This window comes from Antechinus flavipes, chromosome 1 (assembly GCF_016432865.1).
Source record: "Antechinus flavipes isolate AdamAnt ecotype Samford, QLD, Australia chromosome 1, AdamAnt_v2, whole genome shotgun sequence".
Taxonomy (NCBI): Eukaryota; Metazoa; Chordata; class Mammalia; order Dasyuromorphia; family Dasyuridae; genus Antechinus; species Antechinus flavipes.
In genome coordinates, this window is record NC_067398.1 from 393,134,041 (window position 1) to 393,157,048 (window position 23,008).

Below are 23,008 nucleotides of genomic sequence, written 5' to 3' on the forward strand. Positions count from 1 at the left end.
CTATCTTGTTGTAATATGGCTAATATGGAGATATGTTTTGCATGATTTCACAAGTATAATTGATATCAATTCTATTTTATTCCAAGTGAGGAGTAGTAAGAGGAAGAGAGAGAATTTGGAATTCAAAATTTTAAAAGAAAGGAATGTTAAAATAAATATAGTTATTTAAAATATAAAAAACTGAATAAATTGGCCCCATTTTGTAAAAGATACAATGTTAATATATGTTCAATGGTTGCCTTAAAAATATTTTCTTTTAATATTCAATAATAGGTGAAATCTCTACAAACTGTCTTATGCAATTTGTATTTGATAGCCTTATTACTGAAATTTTTCTTCATCATTTATGCTACAATCATGTAACAAGATGGAATTCTTTATATTCTTTCACCATTTATCAATTGGAAAATGTCTTGAATTCTTATAAATTTGAGTTAATTATATTTTATAAATGAGACTTTTAGAAGAACCCGTAATGTAAAAGTGTTTTCCCAGTTTATTGCTGCCCTTCTAATCTTGTCTGCATAAGTTTTGTTTGTACAAGAACTTTTTAACTTAATACAATCAAAATTATCTATTTTGTGTTCAATAATGAACCAGTTCTTGTTTGGTCACAAATTCCTTCCTTCTGCATAGATCTGAGAGGTACACTATTGTGTGTTCTTCTAATTTCCTATATCACTCTTTATATCTAAATCCTGAACCCATTCCAACCTTATCTTGCTATACGTTAGATGTGGGTCAATCTCTAGTTTTTGCCATACTAGTTTCCAATTTTCCCAGCAGTTTTTCTCAAATAGTGAGTTCTTATCCCCAGCGCTGAAGTCTTTGGTTTGTCAAATACTAGATTACTAAAATCATTGATTATTTTGTCCTGTGAACTTAACCTATCCTAATGATCAACTACTCTATTTCTTAGCCAGTACCAAATGGTTTTGATGATTGCTGCTTTATAATATAGTTTTAAGTCTGGAACATCTAGGCCATTTTCATTTACTTTATTTTCATTAATTCCCTTGAAATACTTGATCTTTTGTTCTCCCAGATGAACTTTGTTATTATTTTTTATAGATGTGTAAAATAATTTCTTGGGAGTGTAAGTGGTATGGCATTAAATAAGTGGATCGATTTAGGTAGCATTTTCATTTTTATTATATTATTTGGGCCATTAGCACTTGATATATTTCCAATTGATTAGATCTGATTTTATTTGTGTCGAAAGCATTTTGTAATTGTGTTCCTATAGTTCCTGACTTTTCCTTGGCAGATAGACTCACAAATATTTTATATTATTGACAATTATTTTAAATGGAATTTCCCTTTGGTTTTTTTTTTTTTTTTTTTGCTGCTGGAATATGTTGGTAATTTATAAAAATGCTGATGATTTATGTGGATTTGTTTGGTATACTGCAACTTTGCTAAAGTTGTGAATTGTTTTTGAGTAGTTTTTAGTTGATTCTCTGGGGTTCTCTAAGTATACTATCATACCATTTGCAAAAAGTAATAATTTTCAGATGAAGAAATTGAAACCATTTCTAGTCATATGAAAAGATGCTCTAAATCACTATTGATCAGAGAAATGCAAATTAAGACATCTCTGAGGTACCAATACACACCTCTCAGATTAGCTAAGATGATAGGAAAACATTGTTGGTGGAATTGTGAACAGAGCCAATCATTCTGGAGAGCAATTTGGAACTGTACCCAAAGGGTTATCAAACTATGCATATCCTTTGATCCAGAAGTTTTTCTACTGGGCTCGTATCCCAAAGAGATCTTAAAGGAGGGAAAGGGAGCCACATTTGCAAAAATATTTGTGGCAGGTCTCTTTTTAGTGGCAAGAAACTGGAAACTGAGGGGATGCTCATCAATTGGAGAATGGCTGAATAAATTATGGTATATGAATATTATGGGATATTATTGTTCTATAAGAAACAATCAGCAGGAGGATTTTAGAGAGATCTAGAGAGACTCTATGAACTGATGTGAAGTGAAATGAGCAGAACCAGGAGATCACTGTACATGGCAATATCAATATTACAGAATGATCAATTCTGACAAATGTGACTCTTTCCAGCAATAAGATGACTGATGACAGTTTCAATGATATTGTGATGAAGAGAACCATCTACACCCAGAGAGAGGACTGTGGGAACTGAATGTGAACTACAATATAACATCCTCACTCTTTTTGATGTTGTTTGTTTGCATTTTGTTCCCTTACTCATTTTCTTTCCTTTTGGTTCTGATTTGAAATCTGATCTGAGTAAAATGAGCAGAACCAGGAGATCATTGTACAAAGCAACAAGATTATATCATGATCAATTCTGATCATAGATCTGTTCAATCCTTGCATTTCACAGAATAGAAAAAATAAAGCTCATGTAGTGAAATGACTTGTCAAATCATACGCATAATAGGCATCAGAGGCAAAAAGTCTTTAATAAATGCCTTGAATGGTGAAATACAATCATAATTATCGAAAAGCACACAAATTGCCAATATTCCAATGGAAATTAACAACTTTATAAAGTTATTGTGAGGAAAGCAACTTTATAAACCTTAAACACTATATGAATATGAATTTTTAAACTTATTTCACCAATCAGAAAGCTGAAGCTTAGAAAAATTCAATGATTTTCCATGTTTAGTAAATTATGCAGCCAATAAATAAAAGCCAATTCTTGGATCTCCAAATTTAGTGCTAGTTGGCTATTTTTTATTGATCTTACCATTTTTTCATAAGAGAAAAACAGAAATATTTGAAAATTTTAAATTTCAATTAGAAGTTTCAAACTTTCAAGAACTGAGAATACCATATGGGTGAGGTTAGCTACATTTAACTGAAAATCCATTCTCAAATTCAGTCAGTCGGTTTTGATTATAACTATAATAATTATATAATATAATAATTATAATAATATTACATATTATATGTAATATATTTATACAACATATCCAGTTTGGGCATCTCACATTCCTCTCTGTAAATGATATTGTTCATTTAAGAAATCTTTAAAATTTGAATGTATTTTTCTAACACATTTTTTGTTTCTTCTGAAGAAATTATTACTTCCCCAAGATTTCCTTTTTTAATAACTGGAATATGTTTTCAAAGATTTTCTGAGGAAGTGATTTTTGTTTTAATGAGCTCTATGAAATTTCTTGCTTTTGAATTTCTAGTTCATTTGGTGTAATAAGGGAATGGTACCTGATTAGGATAGAGCATTCTCACCCTTTTATATAATTAACAAAATATTACTCCATTTGATTTCAGGCTTCTTGAGGACAGGAATTGTTTACATTTTCCTTTTTATATTCCAAACATTAGCATAGTACCTGGCACATAGTAGTTACTTAATGAATGTTTAATTTAATTAAATATCATTGAGAATAGATTTGAAAGTCACTGTTAAGTTAAAATCACTGAACTTAAAATTCTCAATTGCTTTCTTTCATTGATATAATTAATCTCTTCTACCTTCATTTACTCATATATAAATGGAGATTAATGCTTCTGATTTATTAGAAAGTTCTTTATAAATAAGTTATGGGAAAGGGGGACTTTAATAATATTTGACTACATGGGACTATTTGCTTTTGTTAGCTATAATAATAGAAATAAAATGAAAAGAAAAGGGGCATTTTTTCTAACCAGTATTTATGCAGTCTTCTTGAGTATGAAGAAATTTGGAATATACTAGACTTTAGATTGCTAATAAAGACCTTATTTGCTTAAGATACCCAGGCTCAGGCAGACTTTGAATCTATAATAATTGCTTCAAGTTTAGTCTAGTTGTTATGGGGACTCAACAGCCTATACATTATAGCTTGTCAAGCTTAAATATACATATTACTTATTTAATTTATTAAGAGGCAACTAAATGATGTAGTGATTGAAATACAAGGCCTACAGTTAGGAAGATTCATATTTCTGAGTTCAAATCTGGTCTCAGAAACTCATTAGCTGTGTGACTCGTTACGTCAGTTTCATCCTATGTAAAAATGAAGTGAAGAAGGAAATGGCAAACAACTCCAGTGTTCTTTATCAAGAAAACTCCAAATGAAGTCATGAAAAGTCAGATATCATTGAAAAACAATTAAGCAACAACAATTTATTAAGAGATTTGTTTTCTTAATTAATCAAATTAACCAGAAATTTTAAAGCACATACTATATGTCAGGTATTGTGCTAAGTCATTGAGATACAAAAGCAAAAATCAAATAGTGCTATCTTCAAGAAACTTAGATGGTATCAGTGAAAATGTCATGCAGAAATATAGGAGTGTGTGTGTGTACAGACATATATATACATGTATACACACATAAAGGGAAATCCCATTTTATTTTAGCATGGAACATTAACGGGGGGGGGGAGGTAATAAACACATTTGTAGTATGAAATAAATGAGTATAGTCTTTAAGAAAAGTAAGGATTTCCAGTTAGTGAGGAAATGGCTTCTAGGTATGGAGCCATGTACAAAGGAATAAAAATGAGTGTTAGAAGGCCATGTAGATAAGTAGACCAATCCAGACAACTTGACTGGATAAAGTAACATGAAAGGCAAATAATATGTAATAAATTTAGAAGAGTAGATTGGGACCCAGTTGTGAAGGATTTTAATATGTAACAAAGTAGTTTACACTTCATCCTCATAGCAACTGAGATTCTCTGGAGTTTACTGAGCAAGGAAGTTTCATGGGGTAGGCTTCTTAAATATGAATCCTTTAGAGACTGTATAAAGCTTAGATTTAAAAAATAGTAAAGTAATAGATTTAGAGCTGAAAAGAAACTTAGACATCATTGAGCCTAGCTCTCCCATTTTAGAAATGGTGAAACTGAAGCCTAGAGAATGTAAATGACTTGTTCAGGTTCACAAACCTAGGAGATACCAGGGAGAGAATTGAAACAAGGACAACAATTAGTATTATCAGTACTTTTTATCATTAAGTTGTGATTGTTGGTAACATTCAAATTTCTGAGAAGGCTGAAAGCTGCTTTGTTGCTTTATAAGAAAAGCCAATATATCAATAACCATTGTATGACATAATGTTAAAAAAAAAAAAAGCAGTAGGAGTGCAGAGCTTTTGTTCTCTTGCTGTATTATCTTGGATTTTCTAATAAGAGAAGGTACATTTTCCCTCTTCCCAGAAAATTTCATTAGGTATCTTTTGCCTAACAAATATATTTTGTGTTCTCAAGAACCTCTAAAACCTGACATCACTGTATTTCTTTCATTTGCCCCACAATTCATTGTACTCTTTTCTATCCATTTAAATAATCTATTATAAAGTTACCCAAATTTTAAAGTTTATATCAAAAGCTCTCATTAAGTCTATTATATTCCTCCTTTTATTAGCTATCTTCCCCCTAGGACATCTAACCACTTTATTTTTCATATAGTTTATATGTTAATGGATATTCATGAATTCATGATACGTGTGTGCTTGTGTGTGTATTTTCCCAGTATAAGTTCCATGAAGGCAAAGATTGTGCCTTGCAAAAATATTTTCTCCCACAATTCTTAGGAAAGTGATCTGTACTATTAACCAATCTAGTGAATATCCTGGTCAGTAGACATTGAAATCATACCCATTTTAAAAAATCAATTAAATGTGATTTTTTTTCATTTTCAGCTTTCATGATTCCCCAATCCCTGTTAATAAGGGAAGGTGATGATCCTTCAAAGGGGACTTTCCCTATCTTGAATCCTGATTGTGCTATATTTTTCTTCTTTCCAATGCATTGATCCTATAATATTTGTATTTTACCTCTATAGTCATGACTAGAAATGTAGGTATTCAAAGCAAGAAGCACTACATGCAGTCTGAGATCTACATTGAAATTTCTAATGAAAAAATAAAATAAAACATATGATCTATTATAAAATATTACCAGACTCCAGTAAAAACAATTCAGTTGAACAGGAAGGGAATCAGCTTCTAAAGTGGAACTCAGATGTGTGATATCACCATTTGATACTTTATTATTAAAGGTAGTATTCTTGACAAATGCTAAGCTCAATTAATTTTTTTTCTTTGCAGAAGTTTTTATGGTATTAACAGGTAAATGTAACACATTTTAAAATTTGCTTTAAAAATTGTAGCACATTCCCTTTACATCACAAATCCCAAGTGGATAGAAATATTTCTGATCTAACCTTTATTTTGCCCTCAGTCCCTTGTTTCCCACTTAAGTGTACAATAAATAATTGTCAAATAAGAAAATGAATGAATATGGAGACATTAAAATGCTACATTGGTGTGTTGGATCTATACCATACTTTTGGATGAATCTGAAGTGCTATAACCTCTGCAGTCACAATGTCATGGGAGCTGGCTTGAAGCAGCACTAGAAATGGACCTTGAAAGCAGCTATGAGCATGGCAGCAGGAGTAGCACCTTTTGAAACTTTCCAATTGGGTATAAGAAAAGGGCCAGACAACCAGTCAGAAAGATTACAGGGGGCCTTTGATGGAACTGGGTACAACTGATACTGATTAGCCAATCTATTGCCTATATACAGTTCAAGGTTGCAATTCCTGAGCATAGAGAAGCACTAATGCTTGTGACTTCAGGAGAAAATTACAGTTCTAGAGCCAAAAGGAGCACTATGACTTGACTTAAAGCTTCAAGAAGCATGGATCCTTCCTAAATAAACACCAGAGTGTACACCAGGGGAACAGTGACAACTCCTTTCTCCAAATCACACTACCTTGAAAGCACCAAAATCTACAACTTTAGAACTACCACTGAAAACAGCAGCAGAAAAAAAAAATTAAAACATAGAACAGTACTTCCCATCTTCAAGTGAATAGAGCATTACTCTAACATAAAGTTAACATTAAGAAATGGACTGAAAAAATGGGCATATTACCACAAAAAACTAATCATAAGAAGCTACTTTGGTGTCGGGGAAGAGCAAGAATTCAGCAATATGGAAACATATGTAAGAAAAACCTCAAAGAAAACTACTAATTGGCTCCAAGACTAGTGTTCTAATTGGTTTTCTGGAGGTCTCTGGAGCAGCCTTAGTTTCAGCAGAGTGATTACCATAGGAGCAGCCAACAACAATTTCTAGAAGAGTTAAAGAAAGAAATAATAGTGGTAGAGGGAAAAGTGGCAAAGAAATGAAAATAATGAAAGAAAATTATGAAATGAGAATGAAAATTAATAGCTTGATAAAAGAGGAACAAAAAATACTGAAGAAAAAATACCTTAAAACCAGAATTGGTCTAATGGTAAAAAGAAGCACAAAAAATTCACTGAAGTAAGAATTCTTCAAAATTACTACTGTGTATCTGGAAACTAATGCCTCCATAATATATCAAGGAACAATAACAAGAAGTGAAAAGAAACAGAAAATGTAAAACTTCTCATCAGATAAACAACTGACCTAGGAAATAGATTGAGGACAGAAGATGTAAGAATCATTAAGCTTTCAAAAAGACATGCCAAAAAAGCCTAGACATCATATTTCAAGAAATTGTCAATAATTAACCAATATCTCAGATATAAAGGATAAAATAAGAATTGAAAGAATTGACCAATTATCTTCTGAAAAAAGATCCCAAAGGGAAATTTTCAAGAATAGCCTAACCAAATTCAAGAGCTTCCTAGTCAAAGAGAAAAAAAATACAAAAAACTAGAAAGAAACAATTCAAATATTAAGGAACCAAAGTCAGGACTACCCAGGTTTTAGCATCTTCCACACTAAAAGGAATGGAGAACTTGGAACAAACTATTTTGAAATTCAAAGGAAATAAAATCACAACTAAGAATAATTTACCCAGCAAAACTAAGTATAAGATTGAAGGGTAAAATAATCAATCTTTAATGAAATAAAGGATTTTCAAGTATTCCTTGCGATGACTGCATTAGCACCCTAGAATCAGCTGGAGTCAGGATAAGCAGAAGTCCTTAGCCTTTATTCTTGGTCTTTAGGATTGAATTGGATGGAGGCAGAATCTCTGCAACCTTCCTTCTTTGTCTCCTGCCCAGAGAGTAACCCTGGCTAGTCTTACTCCAACTCCTAATCCCTCCTACAATTCTCTGTGTATAGCAATTATTGAGCCAGTACAGGATAGTGGGAAGGGCCATTCTCCAAGCACATGCCCATAGAATTGTCCAATTGGTATTTAACCCTAGGTGCTTAAACTGACCTCAGTGCAATGACTCAAGAGTTTCAGCCCTCTATAATTCCTGATGAAGTGATCAGAGGGGAATAGAAAATTTGGCTGTCAAATACACGATTAAGAGAAGACAAAAGGAATAATCATGAAAGAATAATCATAAGATACTTTTCAAAAGTTTAAATGTTTACATTCTTATATGGTAAGATGAAAAATAACTTCTAAGAATTTTATCATTTTAAGACATCTCCTTAAAAAATAGAATTGACCAAATGGAAAAAAAAAAGTGAACAAGATCAATGGAAAAAAATACACAGAGAGTATTAGAGTGATTTTTTTTAATGATGTAGAAAAGGGGGGGGTAAGAAAAAAGGGTGCACTGGGAGAAAGAGTAAGTGAGAGATATAAAGGGAAAAAATTTTATATAAAAGAGACATACATGGAAGAGTTCTTGTATTGGAGGGAAAAATGAGGATAGGTATGGTATCACTTTCACAAGATTTAGTTTAGAGAGAGAAGAAGATTAACAGTCAGATATGTAGAGAAATCCATGTTACCCAATTGGGAAATATGAGAGGAAAGAGAAAAAAAAAAGTGAGGCAGCAAATGAAAAATGAAAGACTAGATTAAGAGAGCCATGGTCAGAAACAGAGAGACTTTTGAGGAGAGCTAGGATAAAATGAGAAAAGAAGATAAACAGAAGAAAATAAACTGGAAGGAAATATATAGTTAGTAATCAAAACTGTGATGAAATTGATAGAATGAAGAAGATGAGAACCTAGAGTCAGGAATATCTGAATTCAAAACCAATCTTGGACATGTACTACCTGAGCAAGTCCCTCAACCCTGTTTGCTTTACTTTCCTATTAAAAAATGACTTGGATTATTAATCAGAGAAATGCAAATTAAGACAATTCTGAGATACCACTTCACACCTATCAGACTGGCTAGAATGACAGGGAAAGATAATGCGGAATGTTGGAGGGGATGTGGGAAAACAGGGACACTAATAGATTGTTGGTGGAATTGTGAATACATCCAACCATTCTGGAGAGCAATGTGGAACTATGCTCAAAAAGTTATCAAACTGTGCATACCCTTTGATCCAACAGTGTTAATACTGGGCTTATATCCCAAAGAGATACTAAAGAAGGGAAAGGGACCTGTATGTGCAAGAATTGCAGACCTCTTTGTAGTGGCCAGAAACTGGAAACTGAGTAGATGCCCATCAATTGGAGAATGACTGAATGAATTGTGGCATATGAATATTATGGAATATTATTGTTCGGTAAGAAATGACCAACAAGATGATGTGTAAGGCCTGCAGAGACTTACACAAACTGATGCTGAGTGAAATGAGCAGGACCAAGAGATCATTATATACTTCAACAACAACACTATATGATGATCAATTCTGAGGGACCTGGCCATCTTCAGCAATGAGATGAACCAAATCAGTTCATTTTGGACTGATGGAGCAGTAATGAACTGAACCAGCTTTGCCCAACGAAAGAACTCTGGGAGATGACTAAGAACTATTACATTGACTTCCCAATCCCTATATTTTTGCCTGTCTGCATTTTGGATTTCCTTCTCAGGCTAATTGTACACTATTCCAGAGTCCAATTTTTTTTTTGTACAGCAAAATAATGGTTTGGACATGTATATTTATTTTGTACTCAATTTATACTTTAATACATTTAACATGTATCGGTCATCTTGCCATCTAGGGGAAGGGGTGGGGGGAAGGAGGGGAAAAATGGAACAAAAGGTTGGCAATTGTCAATGCTATAAAATTACCCATGCATATAACTTGTAAATCAAAAGCTATTAAAAATTTTTTAAATGACTTGGAGAAGAAAATAATAAGCTACACTAGTATTATTGCCAAGAAATCTCCAAAAGGATACTTGAAGAGTTGGACCAACTTCAGAATCAATTATGCTCCAACTAAAAAAAAAAAGACAAAACAAAACAAAACAACAAAACAAAGCAAAAATAGGATAAGAGCAATCAAAATCTCAGACAAAGCAAAAGTAAAAACAGTCCTTAATTAGGCTAAATAAAGAGATAATCAGTTAAAATACATTTTGCTAAAATCAAAAGATTTTAGTTTCTCTAATGAAAGCCTCATTTGTCAGATATGTAAGGAAATTGTCTAATTTATAAAAAAAATTAAGAGTCACAATTGATAAGTAGTAAAAACATATGAATTTCTTCAGAAGAAAACAGAGGAAGTTACAATCGCTCTAAATCTTGTTTTTTGAAAAGAAAAAGATAAAATAACTCTACGGTAAATTATCACACTTATTCATAAATGACAAATGCTGGAAGGGATGTGGGAAATTAAGCAGAGTAATAAACTGTTGGTGAAGTTCTGAATTGATCCAATCATTCTAAAGAACAATTTGGAACTATACCCAAAGTGCTATAAAAATGTGCATACCCTTTGATCCAGCAATACCATTATTAGGCCTGAATACCAAAGAAGTTAAAAAAGAAAAGCATGGAATCTATTGTACAAAAATATTTATTTCTGCTCTTTTTGTGGTGGTAACAAATTGCCAAGTGAAGGGATGATTATTAATTGTAAAATGGCTGAACAAGTTATAATTTATGATTGTGATGAAGTATTACTGCACAATGAGAAATTATAAGGATGTGGTTTCAGAATAAACATGGCAAAACCTCTGTGAAATGATATAAAATAATGTGAAAATAACCAGATAATTGAGACAGTAACAGCAATGTTGTAATGATGATCACCTATGTGTTTAGCTACTTCAATCAATACAATGATCCAGGACAATTGCAAAGGGCTTATATTGAAAAAATTCTTTCCAACTCTAGAATCAGAACTGATGAACTCTGTGTGTACATTGAAGTATAATTTTCTTGCTTTCTTTAATTTTTTATAATAATATGAAAATGTTTTGCATGATTTTAAATGTCCATTTTCTATCATTTTACTTGCTTTCTCAATGGTTATTAGGATGGTGGGCAGGAGAGAGAGAATTTAGAATTCAAAATTTAAAAAGAAAAGAAAGTTTAAAAATAATAATTAAAATTTATTTAATATATCCCAAGTAGGCCTCTTTATCTTTCTTTTCATAAAGAGGAATAATATATTTCTTTTAAGGGTTTCATCCTTAACATTTGCAACTTTGAACTCATCCTCACCTTGTCATTCTCCCTTACCATATGTATATAATTGGTTGTATTTTTTTAATACTTTAAGCAGAAAATCTGTCACATTCATCCCATATTTTAACATACTCACAAATTTGATCCTAGTTTGATTCTTTATTATATCTCACTGTAGTTACCTCCTAATTAGTCTTTCTCTGTCTTTAATCTTATTCTTCATCAATCCTTTGGGCTTATAGCTGCAAAAGTAATGTGCCAAAAGTATAGGTCTGACTATAACAGTGCCCTGAATATTATAGGATATTATGGAAAATTCTTATGTATCTTATAAGCTTTTATAAACTAGATAGAAATATTATCTTTCAAACCAAAACCTTGGTTCATTTATTTTATGTTTTGAAAAAAAAAAAAAAAAAAGCAAAACATTTAATACTGACATAGTATACAAACTCGAATTTTATCAATTTTTTATTTATTTTTGTGTGGCTTAACCCAAAGCAAAGCACTGAAAATGCTTAGATGGCTTTAATCAGTCCCACAAGCACAAAGGTTTGGGCCTGACCTTACTGTTAATTTTTATTAGATCTACACATACAAGTTTCCGCAACCCAGTGAGTATGCCCTTTTAGCTTCTATCGAATTTAAAGGAGTGGGTATCAGGCACACTTCCCAAAGTAGCCCATGACACCTAGTTTAACCACACCCCCACAGGTAACAGCAGTTACTAACATTGAGTTATAAACAAAAGTTTGACTAAATCATAATAAAAAGGGTTGGTAAATCTCGTGCCAGCCACCGCGGTCATACGATTAACCCAAATTAACAGAAGAACGGAGTAAAGCATTTTAGTTTAAGCACTCAACTCACTAAATAAAGTTAAAGCTCAATTGTGCTGTAATACTCCCTAGTTGACATTAAAATACACAATTTATGTGATTTTACCCCCTGCTGAAGACACTAAAGCTAAGGTACAAACTGGGATTAGAGACTCCACTATGCTTAGTCGTAAACCGAGGTAATTAAATAACAAAATTACTCGCCAGATACCTACAAGCCACTGCTTAAAACTCAAAGGACATGGCCGTGCCCTAGACCCTTCTAGAGGAGCCTGTTCTATAATCAATAAACCCGATACACCTCACCCCTTCTCGCTTATCAGTCTATATATTGCCATCGTCAACTCACCCCAATAGGGAACCAAAGTGAGCAAAATCATGAAAACATAAAAACGTTAGGTCAAAGTGTACCATATAGAGGGGGAAGCAATGGGCTACATTTTCTATATTAGAACACAATGAATTGTCTATTGAAACAAAGACATGAAGGAGGATTTAGTAATAAATTAAGAATAGAGAGCTCACCAATGGCTTCCTTTTGCCTCTATATTCACATACAAAAGCTTGTCCTTATATGAAATTCCATCCTGTCTTTACACTGGCTTCTTCCCTCTTTTTTTCTGTGCCATTATTTAAAAGATTTTAATCTTTAAAAAATGTTCATTTTAAAAGATTTAAAACTCAGAAAAACCTGTTAGGACACAGAAGAAGAAAAAATTAAAAGAATTATTGAGCAGTTGAATGATCCCACATGAAACAAGATATATCTAATGCATAGACAAAGTCATAGCTTTGAGCATGGCAATATCTTGTATACTCTTTAATAAGAGTAGTTGTATTCTGTTGAATTACAAAGGTGAAAATTAGAAGAATTAAAGCTCAAACAGTTATCGTTATCCTAAGAAAGTCACATGGTTATTCTGCTGCTGTTAAGAAATCAAGCCAGCAAATAGCAAGACAAGGACTAGATTCTATTTACTGTAAAGTTTTTCCTTTATTATATGACATAAGCATATTCCTCTCAAGTCAATATGATAGCTTTGATAACTAACAATATGATATTTTGATAACTGGTAAATGAAAAATATTGTTTTTCGTTCTTGAGTAATTTATTTTATATTGTCTATATTTATTGTATATATATTGTATATATTTATATAATAAATCGTAATTTATTATGAGACTCATCTCAATCTATCTAGGATTTAGGGTTTAAAATTTACACTGAAATATGCAAAAGATTTCTGTAATAGCAAGATTTCGATCTTTCCAATTCATACACTTAAATCTAGATTAGTGATCATGCTAATATGTATTACATGGAAAAGAATTCAAATAAATTGTGAGCAGTCAGTTAATTAGATGAAACTATTTATGAATACCCTGATTACATGGTAATCAAGGGAATAGTGCTGCCTTTAGGAAATGTCAAGATTTGAATAATTTAAGCTATGTCTTTTCCATTGCAAATAAGGATTGATTACCACTGTTTTTAGGTATTTAAAAATACAGTTGTATGGATGGTTCAAAGTTCATCCATTCCTATTCAACATCAATTAAATAGATAGGTAAAATTGTGAACATTTTGTTTGAAAAAGAACTGTCAAATTTCAAATACAAGTTGTAATTTTCTTATTTTTTTCTTTCATATTTATTTTCTCTGTTGGCTATGTGATAATTGATTTGTAAAGTTTTTGGAAAAAACTAAATTTAACCGATTACAATGATTTTGAAACATAAGAGCTTCAAAACTATTGTTTTATTCCAAGATAATGGAGACCATTATTAATGTTCATTTAAAATAATTTCATTTTGTGCATTTATTTGGAGAAAATTCTGGATTTTGATTGGGCACAACATTTCATATTGCCTTAAGTAGCCTCATGTGGAAAATTATGAAAAAAAATTCTAAGATCCGATTTCAATATAAACTTTACTATTCTTTTTTTCCTCCTTATAGGTATCATTTTTTTTATTCATTATCTTTGTGGTATACACTATGCTGCCCTTCAACATGAGAGATGCCATAATTGCCAGCGTATTGACCTCTTCATCCCACACCATAGTGCTAAGCGTCTGTCTCTCTACTCTTCCAGGAATGAAGGATCACTTGGTTTGGCAGGTGAGTACATGATAAAATGAAACATGATTATGCATTGACTCTCCTGATGAAAATAATAGGAAATGTATTACGACTTTCATTTGCATATATGATTCAATTTTTATTTTCATTCTTCTATTAAATTTCTATAGCTTACACCTCCACATTTTTTGGCTTTCAGTTTGAGTTTAAGAGCTAATAGATATATAAATCCACAACCCACCAGTAGAATCAACAGCCATTTTAGTAAATAGCAATATACATTAAAACTAGCATGAAACCTAAATACAGAAACCTTTTTTCCTGACTTCTAAATTACAGCATAATCCCATAGTTTAAAAAAAAAAGGTTATTTTATCTAAATTATATTTTAACTCTACTAATTTTAGGATGAAATATTGCTTATAAGTAGATCCATACACCAATATGCACAATGCACATACTTGTAGGAAACTTACCTTCCAATACACACACACACACACACATACACACACACACACACATGCTTATGCATGCACATACTAAAAGCATTACTAATCACTATATTTCATGAGACAATACTTTGAACAGTTTCAGAATTACAGTTACATAAAATGTTGCTGAACGAAACATCATTTTAAAAAATCACTTGGAAGGAAAATACTGTTTCAGTTGGAAAATAAATAGCTTTCTCACAAATATTTGCATAAACAATAGAGACTATAAGTGATTTAGAATTGTTCCTAACAGTGTCTTTTTCCTTACTAAAATGGCATTTCCTTTTTCTGTAATACTGTTGAATGACAAAAACATCAGCACAAAGTATGATGTAAGCATCTGTGAAAATCATGGTAACTATTAAAAAAAGCTATAATGAGAAAATAAAATCTGATCGTTGATCACTGCAATCATATATTAACTACCTAATGTTTATGTCTTGAAGGTTTCCCATGCAAGTGAATATGGTGTTGATTATGTAACATTAGATCTATAGAAGTTAAACAATAGAACTGGAAATTCTTGGAAATTATGTGATGGTAAACTTTGGTTTGGTATGAAATCTGAATAAGGATTAAAGCTTTCCTTGAATGGAAAGCCTTGAAATTTACAAGTTCTTCATTATTGGGGATGTTCATGCAAAGTCTAGATGATACCTTGATGGGAAGTTTGTGGAGAAAATTTGCAAAAAATGAAATTTGATGTATTAAATGGCCTTTTTGGTCCCCCCCAAGATCTGTTCCTATAATCCTAAAAAAATATAAACAATGTTCTCTATCTGATGCAAAAGAGAAGAAATCCTCATTTGAACCCCAGCAGCCTTTGAAACTCTTTTACCTCTCAAGTTTTTAGCATATTGACTAGAAGCAAGCAGGTAACTACTGTTGGGACTTGCAGTGCCTTAGAGTACTTTTTCTTCTTATCTCTATACTCAGACATGTAATGTGATTTTATACTGGGTTTATTGCTCCATAGTTTTTTTTAGTACTCAATAGGAAAATTCAGTTCTCTCATACTTCATTCCTCTGCACTTTGGATTCCCAAGGAAAGTTACTTCTTATAGAATCACTAATTATAGAACTGTTAACAGATTGTAGTCTAAGGTTTTCCCCAGAAAGGAGCAAAATTAAAAAAAAAAAAGATGCACATAAAGTATGTTTGGTGAATCCTAGAGAATTTACTAAATAAAATAAAATAATAAAAAAAAACTAGTTGAGATAATTAACAGCTTTAGCAAAGTTAAAGAATATAAACTCACATAAATCATCAACATTTCTCTATTACCAGTAAGGTCCCAGCAGTAAGAAATAGAAAGATTCCATTTAAAATACTTGGGAGTTTACCTACTAAAACAAACATGGGAACTATATGATCAAAATTATAAAACTATAGATTTCACACAAATAAGTCAGATTCAATCAATTGGAAAAATATCAGTTACTCATGGATGAGCTGAATCAAAATAATAAAAACTATTCTATCAAAATTAATTTACTTACTTGGTATCATGTAATCAATTATCAAAATTTATTTTATAGATCTAGACAAAGATAACCAAAGATGAGTAGGAGCAGAGTATTAGAAAAAAAGAAAGAAGAGTATCAAGGGAATCAAAAATGGGGGTGTGGTAAGAAAAGGTAGCCTAGCCATGCCAGATCTCAAACATTATTACATAGTGGTAATCATCAAAACAATCTGATATTAACGAAAAAATGGAATGTCAGAGAGAATTCACTTTTTACCCTTTAAATGGGGGGAAGGGAATTACCCTAGATGAAAATTACTCCATTATACCCTTTTGCTACAGGGCAGTGCTGGAGAAAACATCTTAAAACATAGAACACATCAAAATATCACCCAGTTATCTTTTTTATACATAAGGGTACCTCATTTGAGGTCCAGAGAAAGATTTCTTTTGGGTCACTATACCATAATGCATTATGGATCTGATATTTCCTCAAAGGACCACTACCAGTAAACACCACAATCCAAATAGAGTTCCTAATTCACCCCAGGACAAGCAGATTAAAAAAGTGAAAGTATACTTAAAAATGCACCAAAGTTGTATATCTCCCAAACTTAATTAGGGTTGATGGTTCAGGGTTTATAAAGCCAGCCAGTAAAACTTATCTTAAAAATTAGAAGTCCATAAAATGACAGACGAGCTATTTAGATTCTATAACAATATTACAAATAATTCAGTTTAAAGCCAAAAAGGGATAAAATGGACATTTATGAATTTTATGCAAATAAATATAGTTGGGTAACCTTGAACATGTAGGTGGTAGTAACAACAACAACAATAGTAATAACAAACTAACATTTCTGTAATAGTTACTATTTTCTAGGTACTATACTAAGCACTTTATAAATATTTCATTTGATCCTTAAAACAAGTCCGTAAGGTAACGGTAGAGTAATAATAAAACAATATATTGGTACTAAACATTAAAACAAACAAAAGTTATCTTAAAGGAATCAATCTACTTGATGAGAAAACACTGAAATAGATTGTCCAAGTATAGTCTAAAGTAAAAAAAGAAAAAAAATTCATTTCTATCTAGTGAATCTCTGCAAACTTAAGTATCCAAAGGCAAAAGGACTTCAAATTACCCTAGGTAGCTCAATCCCTGTTGCTGTTCAGTTGTTTCAGTCATGTGAACTTCATTTGGGGTTTTCTTGGCAGTTACTGAGATAGTTTGCCATTTGTTTCTCCAGCTCATTTTACAGAGGAGGAAACTGAGGTAAACAGGGTTAAGTAATTTGCCCAGAGTCACATAGCTATTATGTCTGAAGCCAGATTTGGACTTAGAGATATGAATCTTTCTGACTCCAGATTCATTGTGCTGTTTAGTTACCCTTCTCCTACCCCCAATACAGCACTTCCAAGACTACTTCCCAAACTTCCTCTAACAAAGGACAGGTCCCTAGTGGACAGTTGATTATTACTGCTGGTATTCTAGGGAATGATCTTAAGAGGTCGTATAATTTCCCTGCCCCCCGCTTCTCATTATCATTCAATAAATATTAATTAGCTTTTTAAGGAAACCTAAAATATAAATAATAAGTATAGTTTTAAAAGGTTTTCCCAGAAATCTGTTGTACATTGGTTCTATGAGAAGAGAAGGCACAAACATAAAAACAAAAAAGTACAAAGTTATATGTATTGGTCATATATTGTAGAGGTAACTCACAAATCCTAGTATAATAATATAACAATATTCTTAAAATGATTATGTACCCACTCCAACACAATCCCAAAAGACTGGATGGAAAATACCATCTGCATCCTGAAAAAGAACTATGGAGAGTAAATGTAAATCATCACATGCTATGTTCATTTCTTTTTTTTTCCTGTTATTTTTTCTCTCCCATGATTTTTCCCTTTTGTTCTGATTTTTCTCCCCCAACATGATTCAAAAAGCATTCAATAAGATTAAAAATAATTAAATACAAAGAAAGAAAGTGATTATGTAGCCACTTATACCTACTTTGTGTGTTTGATTGATTAATTTGAAGTGACTTGGCATTCTGTGATTTATTGGCATGGGAGTGAAATATCACCATTAAACAATCATAACTTTCACATGACAAATACAGATGGTTAATTATAATATTCAGGGAAGAGAATGAGACTAGAGATTTAGAGGAGATCATAAGAGAAAAAAAGAAGAATATGGTACTTGTTCTCTTTCTCTGTATATGTTTATTTTTATTATATATACTATAATATGTGTATATGTATATATGTAGATATAGCTCTATATGCATGTGGGTATATATAGTGTGTATAATTGTATATGTGCATATACATATTACATACATATTAGTGACATCTATATAGAGATGTTAGGGAGAGAACCAAGAGTGAGCTGTGTCACAGAAGCCCAAAGAACAGAGTATCCAGGAGGGGAGGTTTACCAAATTCTATAGAAATATCAAGAAGAATAGGGACTAAGAAAAGGTCTTTAGATTATCCAATTAGGAAATTCCTGATAACTTTTAGAGAATGCAGTTTCATTTGATAAGCAGAAGGAAAAATGGGGAAATAACAAATTCTTAGTAAACTGGTAATGAAAAATTTCAAACGACTTTGAACTGAAAAAACAAGGATATTCAGAAGGAATATATGTACCTTAGTAGAATTAAGGAAGAAATTCAAAATATAAATAGAAAATAGAAAAATAATTTATATTGTGAGCCCTTGACAACTGATTGTAAAGACAGAAATGTAGCACTGATTAAAAATGATAATTGAGAAGAAACTTGTCAGAACCAAAATACTAGTCCTTTTTCCATAAGGTATTCTTTCAAGTATTTGAAAATAATTGTATTACATTTCCCCTGAATCTTCTCTTCCTCAGGCAAAACTTCACTATTTACTCCAGTTGATCCTTATGACATGGACTCAAGGCCCGTCACCATCTAAATTGGCCTTCTCTGGATACTGTCTAGTCTTCTGATGTCTTTGCCATACTGCAGTATCCAGAAATAAACACAATGATTCATATATAGTTTGGCAGGGGAAAACTACAGTGGTGATATCACACATTTATTCCTATATGCTGTTCTACTCTTAACACAGTATAAAACTGTAGTAGCTTTTTCAACTCCTATAACTAATAATTATTTATTATTAAACTAAAACAGTTCTTTTTCAGGTAAATTGTTATTTAATCATGCCCCTACCACCTTGTATTTGTGATACTGATTTTTTTTCCAATTCAAGCAAAAGACTTTGCTTTTTTCCCCTCTAAAATTTCCTTTTTTTTAATCCAACCCTACATCTTTTAAGATTTTTTGAAACCTATCTTTGCCATCCAGTATGTTAGCTATCTCTCTAAATTTTATTGAGTATTCCATCTAAAAAGTGTCTTGAATAAAGCACCAGACCCAAAATTGGGAAAGACTGAATTAAATCTTGACTTAAATACTTACAAGCTGTGTAAGTCTAAACAAATTATTTAACACTTTTATGCCTCAGTTTCCTTCTTTCTAAAATGATGTGATTGAACTTTTCAGTCTTTAATGTTTCTTTTAGCCCTAAGTTACTTATTGGCTATATCACCTTGGACAAGTCACTTAATTCTTTTTGCCTCCATTACATATTTACAAAGTGAGCTAGAGAATGAAATGAAAAAAACTACTCCAGTATTTTTACCACCTAAACTCCAAATGCAATCACAAAGAGTGAGACATGGTTGAAAAACAATTTATCAACAAGCATATTTCCTTGTTACACTATGCTAACCACTATCTTTCAAGTTGACGTTTAACTATTAACCATGACAATCTGATTCTGACCAAGCAATTCCAAATTCAATTAATTGTATTATTGCTGAGTCCCTTCTGTCCAATTTTTATAAGTATAGTTTGAAACACTTAATCCAATGCTTTGCGAAAATCTAGGTCAACTTTCACAATCCTCTGGTCTAAAATCTTAAAATCCTGTCCAAAAATAAAATTAAGTTAGTTTGGCAGGAGTTGTCCTTCGAGAAAGCATGATGACTTTAAAGGCTCACCAGTTAATTTTCTAGATGTTAAATAAGCATTTCTCTAATATTATATTATTGAAATGAGTTTCTTTTTTCAGGATCAGTTTTTCTTTTTTCTAAAATATATCTGGATGTTTATTAATATATACTTAGCTGGAAATAGTGTTTAGCACATGTCAAGATTACCAAAGATGGCAGTGTGAGACACTAGAAACTGCTACAGGAATGGAAATTCTACATTACTTTACCATATGAATGGGAGTAAACTTTGCAAATTGCCCACATTTAATAAATGATGAATCTCTGGTCCCCATTTCACCCATCCCAGAAAGTTATCTTTTACTTTCAGGTGATTGGAAAGATGATTATCTCATCTCTGGCACTGGTTCACACCCCAATAATTTCCTCTATATTTTATTTCAACAGCTTATATCACAAAAAGTTGCTATAAAATTTCTTTTAGTTTCCTACTTTCCTTCTACTTTTTCCTGCATTGGTTTTGACTTGGATTGTTTGTATGAAACTGAATAAATAAATTAATTTAGTTATATTTGTTACTTTATTTATATTGGTTTGGCCTACTTATGAGCAATGCATATTTCACAAATTATTTAGATATGTATTTTATATGAAAATTATATTGTAATTGTAATTATTCATGCAATCCTTGGTTTCTCTTGGAAGTTAAATTCCTAAGTGTTTAATTTCATATGGTCAAAATTATCCATTTTACTTCTTATGAGCCCTTGCTATTTCTTGTTTGGTCATAAATACTTCCCTTATCCATATATGTGACAAGCAAATTGTTTTATGCTCTCCTAATTGACTTATGTATATCACCCTTTATGAATCATTTATCAATTTTGATCTTACTTTGGTATGCTGCATGAAATTTTGGTCTGTGCCCAGGTCCTATCAGACTGCTTTTGAATTTTGCCAGCAATTTTTGTTAAGTAGTGAGTAATTACAATAAAAGTTTTGATTTCTGGGTTGATCAAAAATTGTATTACTATGGCCATTTAATACTTTGTATTATATATCCATTCTATTCCACTGATCAACCACTTTATTTCTTTACAAATACCACATTTCTTTTGTGGAGATTATAATTTTGTAATATTGTTTGAAAACTAGTAGTGCTAAGCTATGTTCCTTCATACTTTTTCCATCCATTCCCTTAATATTCTTGAAGTTTTTTTTTTCTTCTAATGAATTTTGATATCATTTTTTTCCTAGTTCCTCAATATAATTTTCTGGTCATTTGTTTGTATGGAACTGAATAAACAAATTAATTTAGGTATATTTGTTATTTTAGTTACATTGGTTTGGCCTACTTATGAGCAATGAATATTTCACAAATTATTTAGATCTGTATTTTATATAAAAATTATATTGTAATTGTATTCATGCAATCCCTTGGTTTCTCTTTGCAGTTACATTCCCAAGTATTTCATAATATCTGCAATTATGGTAATAGAATAATTTCTCTCCTTTATGTGAATTTAATTTATATCCTGCAACTTTGAAAGAAGTGTTAATGATTTTGATTAGCTATGACCAAGTAGGATTTACAAGAGGAATGCAGGGCTGGTTCAATATTAGGAAAACTATTAGGATAATTGATTATATCAATAACCAAACTAACAAAAACCATAGGATCATCTGACTAGATGCAGAAAAAGCATTTGATAAAATCCAACATCCATTCCCAATAAAAACACTTGAAAGCATAGGAATAAATGGACTTTCCCTTAAAATAGTCAAGAGCATATATTTGAAACCGTCAGTAAGCATCATATGCAATGGGGAAAAACTGGAACCTTTCCCAGTAAGATCTGGAGTGAAGCAAGGTTGCCCACTATCACCATTATTATTCAATATTGTTTTAGAAACACTAGCCTCTGCAATAAGAGTCGAGAAAGAGATTAAAGGAATTAGAGTAGGCAATGAGGAAACCAAACTTATCACTCTTTGCAGATGACATGATGGTATACCTAGAGAACCCCAGAGATTCTACTAAAAAGCTATTAGAAATAATTCATAACTTTAGCAAAGTAGCAGGATACAAAATAAATCCCCAAAAATCCTCAGCATTTTTATAAATCACCAACAAAATCCAACAGCAAGAGATACAAAGAGAAATTCCATTCAAAATAACTGTTGACAGCATAAAATATTTGGGAATCTATCTACCAAAGGAAAGTCAGGACTTATATGGGCAAAATTACAAAAAAAAAAAAAAAAAAAACTTTCCACACAAATAAAGTCCAACTTAAATAATTGGAAAAATATTAAGTGCTCTTGGATAGGCCAAGCAAATATAATAAAGATGACAATACTCCCTAAACTAATCTATTTATTTAGTGCTATACCAATCAGACTTCCAAGAAAATATTTTAATGATCTAGAAAAAATAACAGCAAAATTCATATGGAAGAATAAAAGATTGAGAATCTCAAGGGAATTAATGGAAAAAAAATCAAATGAAGGTGGCCTAGCTGTACCTGATCTAAAGCTATATTATAAAGCAGCAGTCACCAAAACCATTTGGTATTGGCTAAGAAATAGATTAGTTGATCAGTGGAATAGGTTAGGTTCACAAGATAAAATAGTCAAGTATAGCAATCTTGTGTTCCACAAACCCAAAGATCTTAACTTTTGGGATAAGAATTAATTATTTGACAAAAACTGCTGGGATAACTGGAAATTAGTATGGCAGAAATTAGGCATAGACCCACACTTAACACTATATACCAAGATAAGATCAAAATGGGTCCATGATTTAGGTATAAAGAAAGAGATTATAAATAAATTAAAGGA

General features: G+C 31.6%; 1 protein-coding gene across 2 annotated transcripts in view; it reads left to right on the forward strand.

Annotated features, from left to right (window-relative positions):
• ADCY2 (adenylate cyclase 2) overlaps positions 1-23,008 on the forward strand; it is a 596,450-nt gene that overhangs the window by 162,932 nt on the left and 410,510 nt on the right. For both annotated transcript variants that reach the window (XM_051969830.1, XM_051969831.1), the window contains exon 3: positions 14,076-14,237. In XM_051969830.1, coding sequence (XP_051825790.1) covers positions 14,076-14,237 — 162 coding nt within the window. The remainder of the gene's footprint in view (positions 1-14,075; positions 14,238-23,008) is intronic.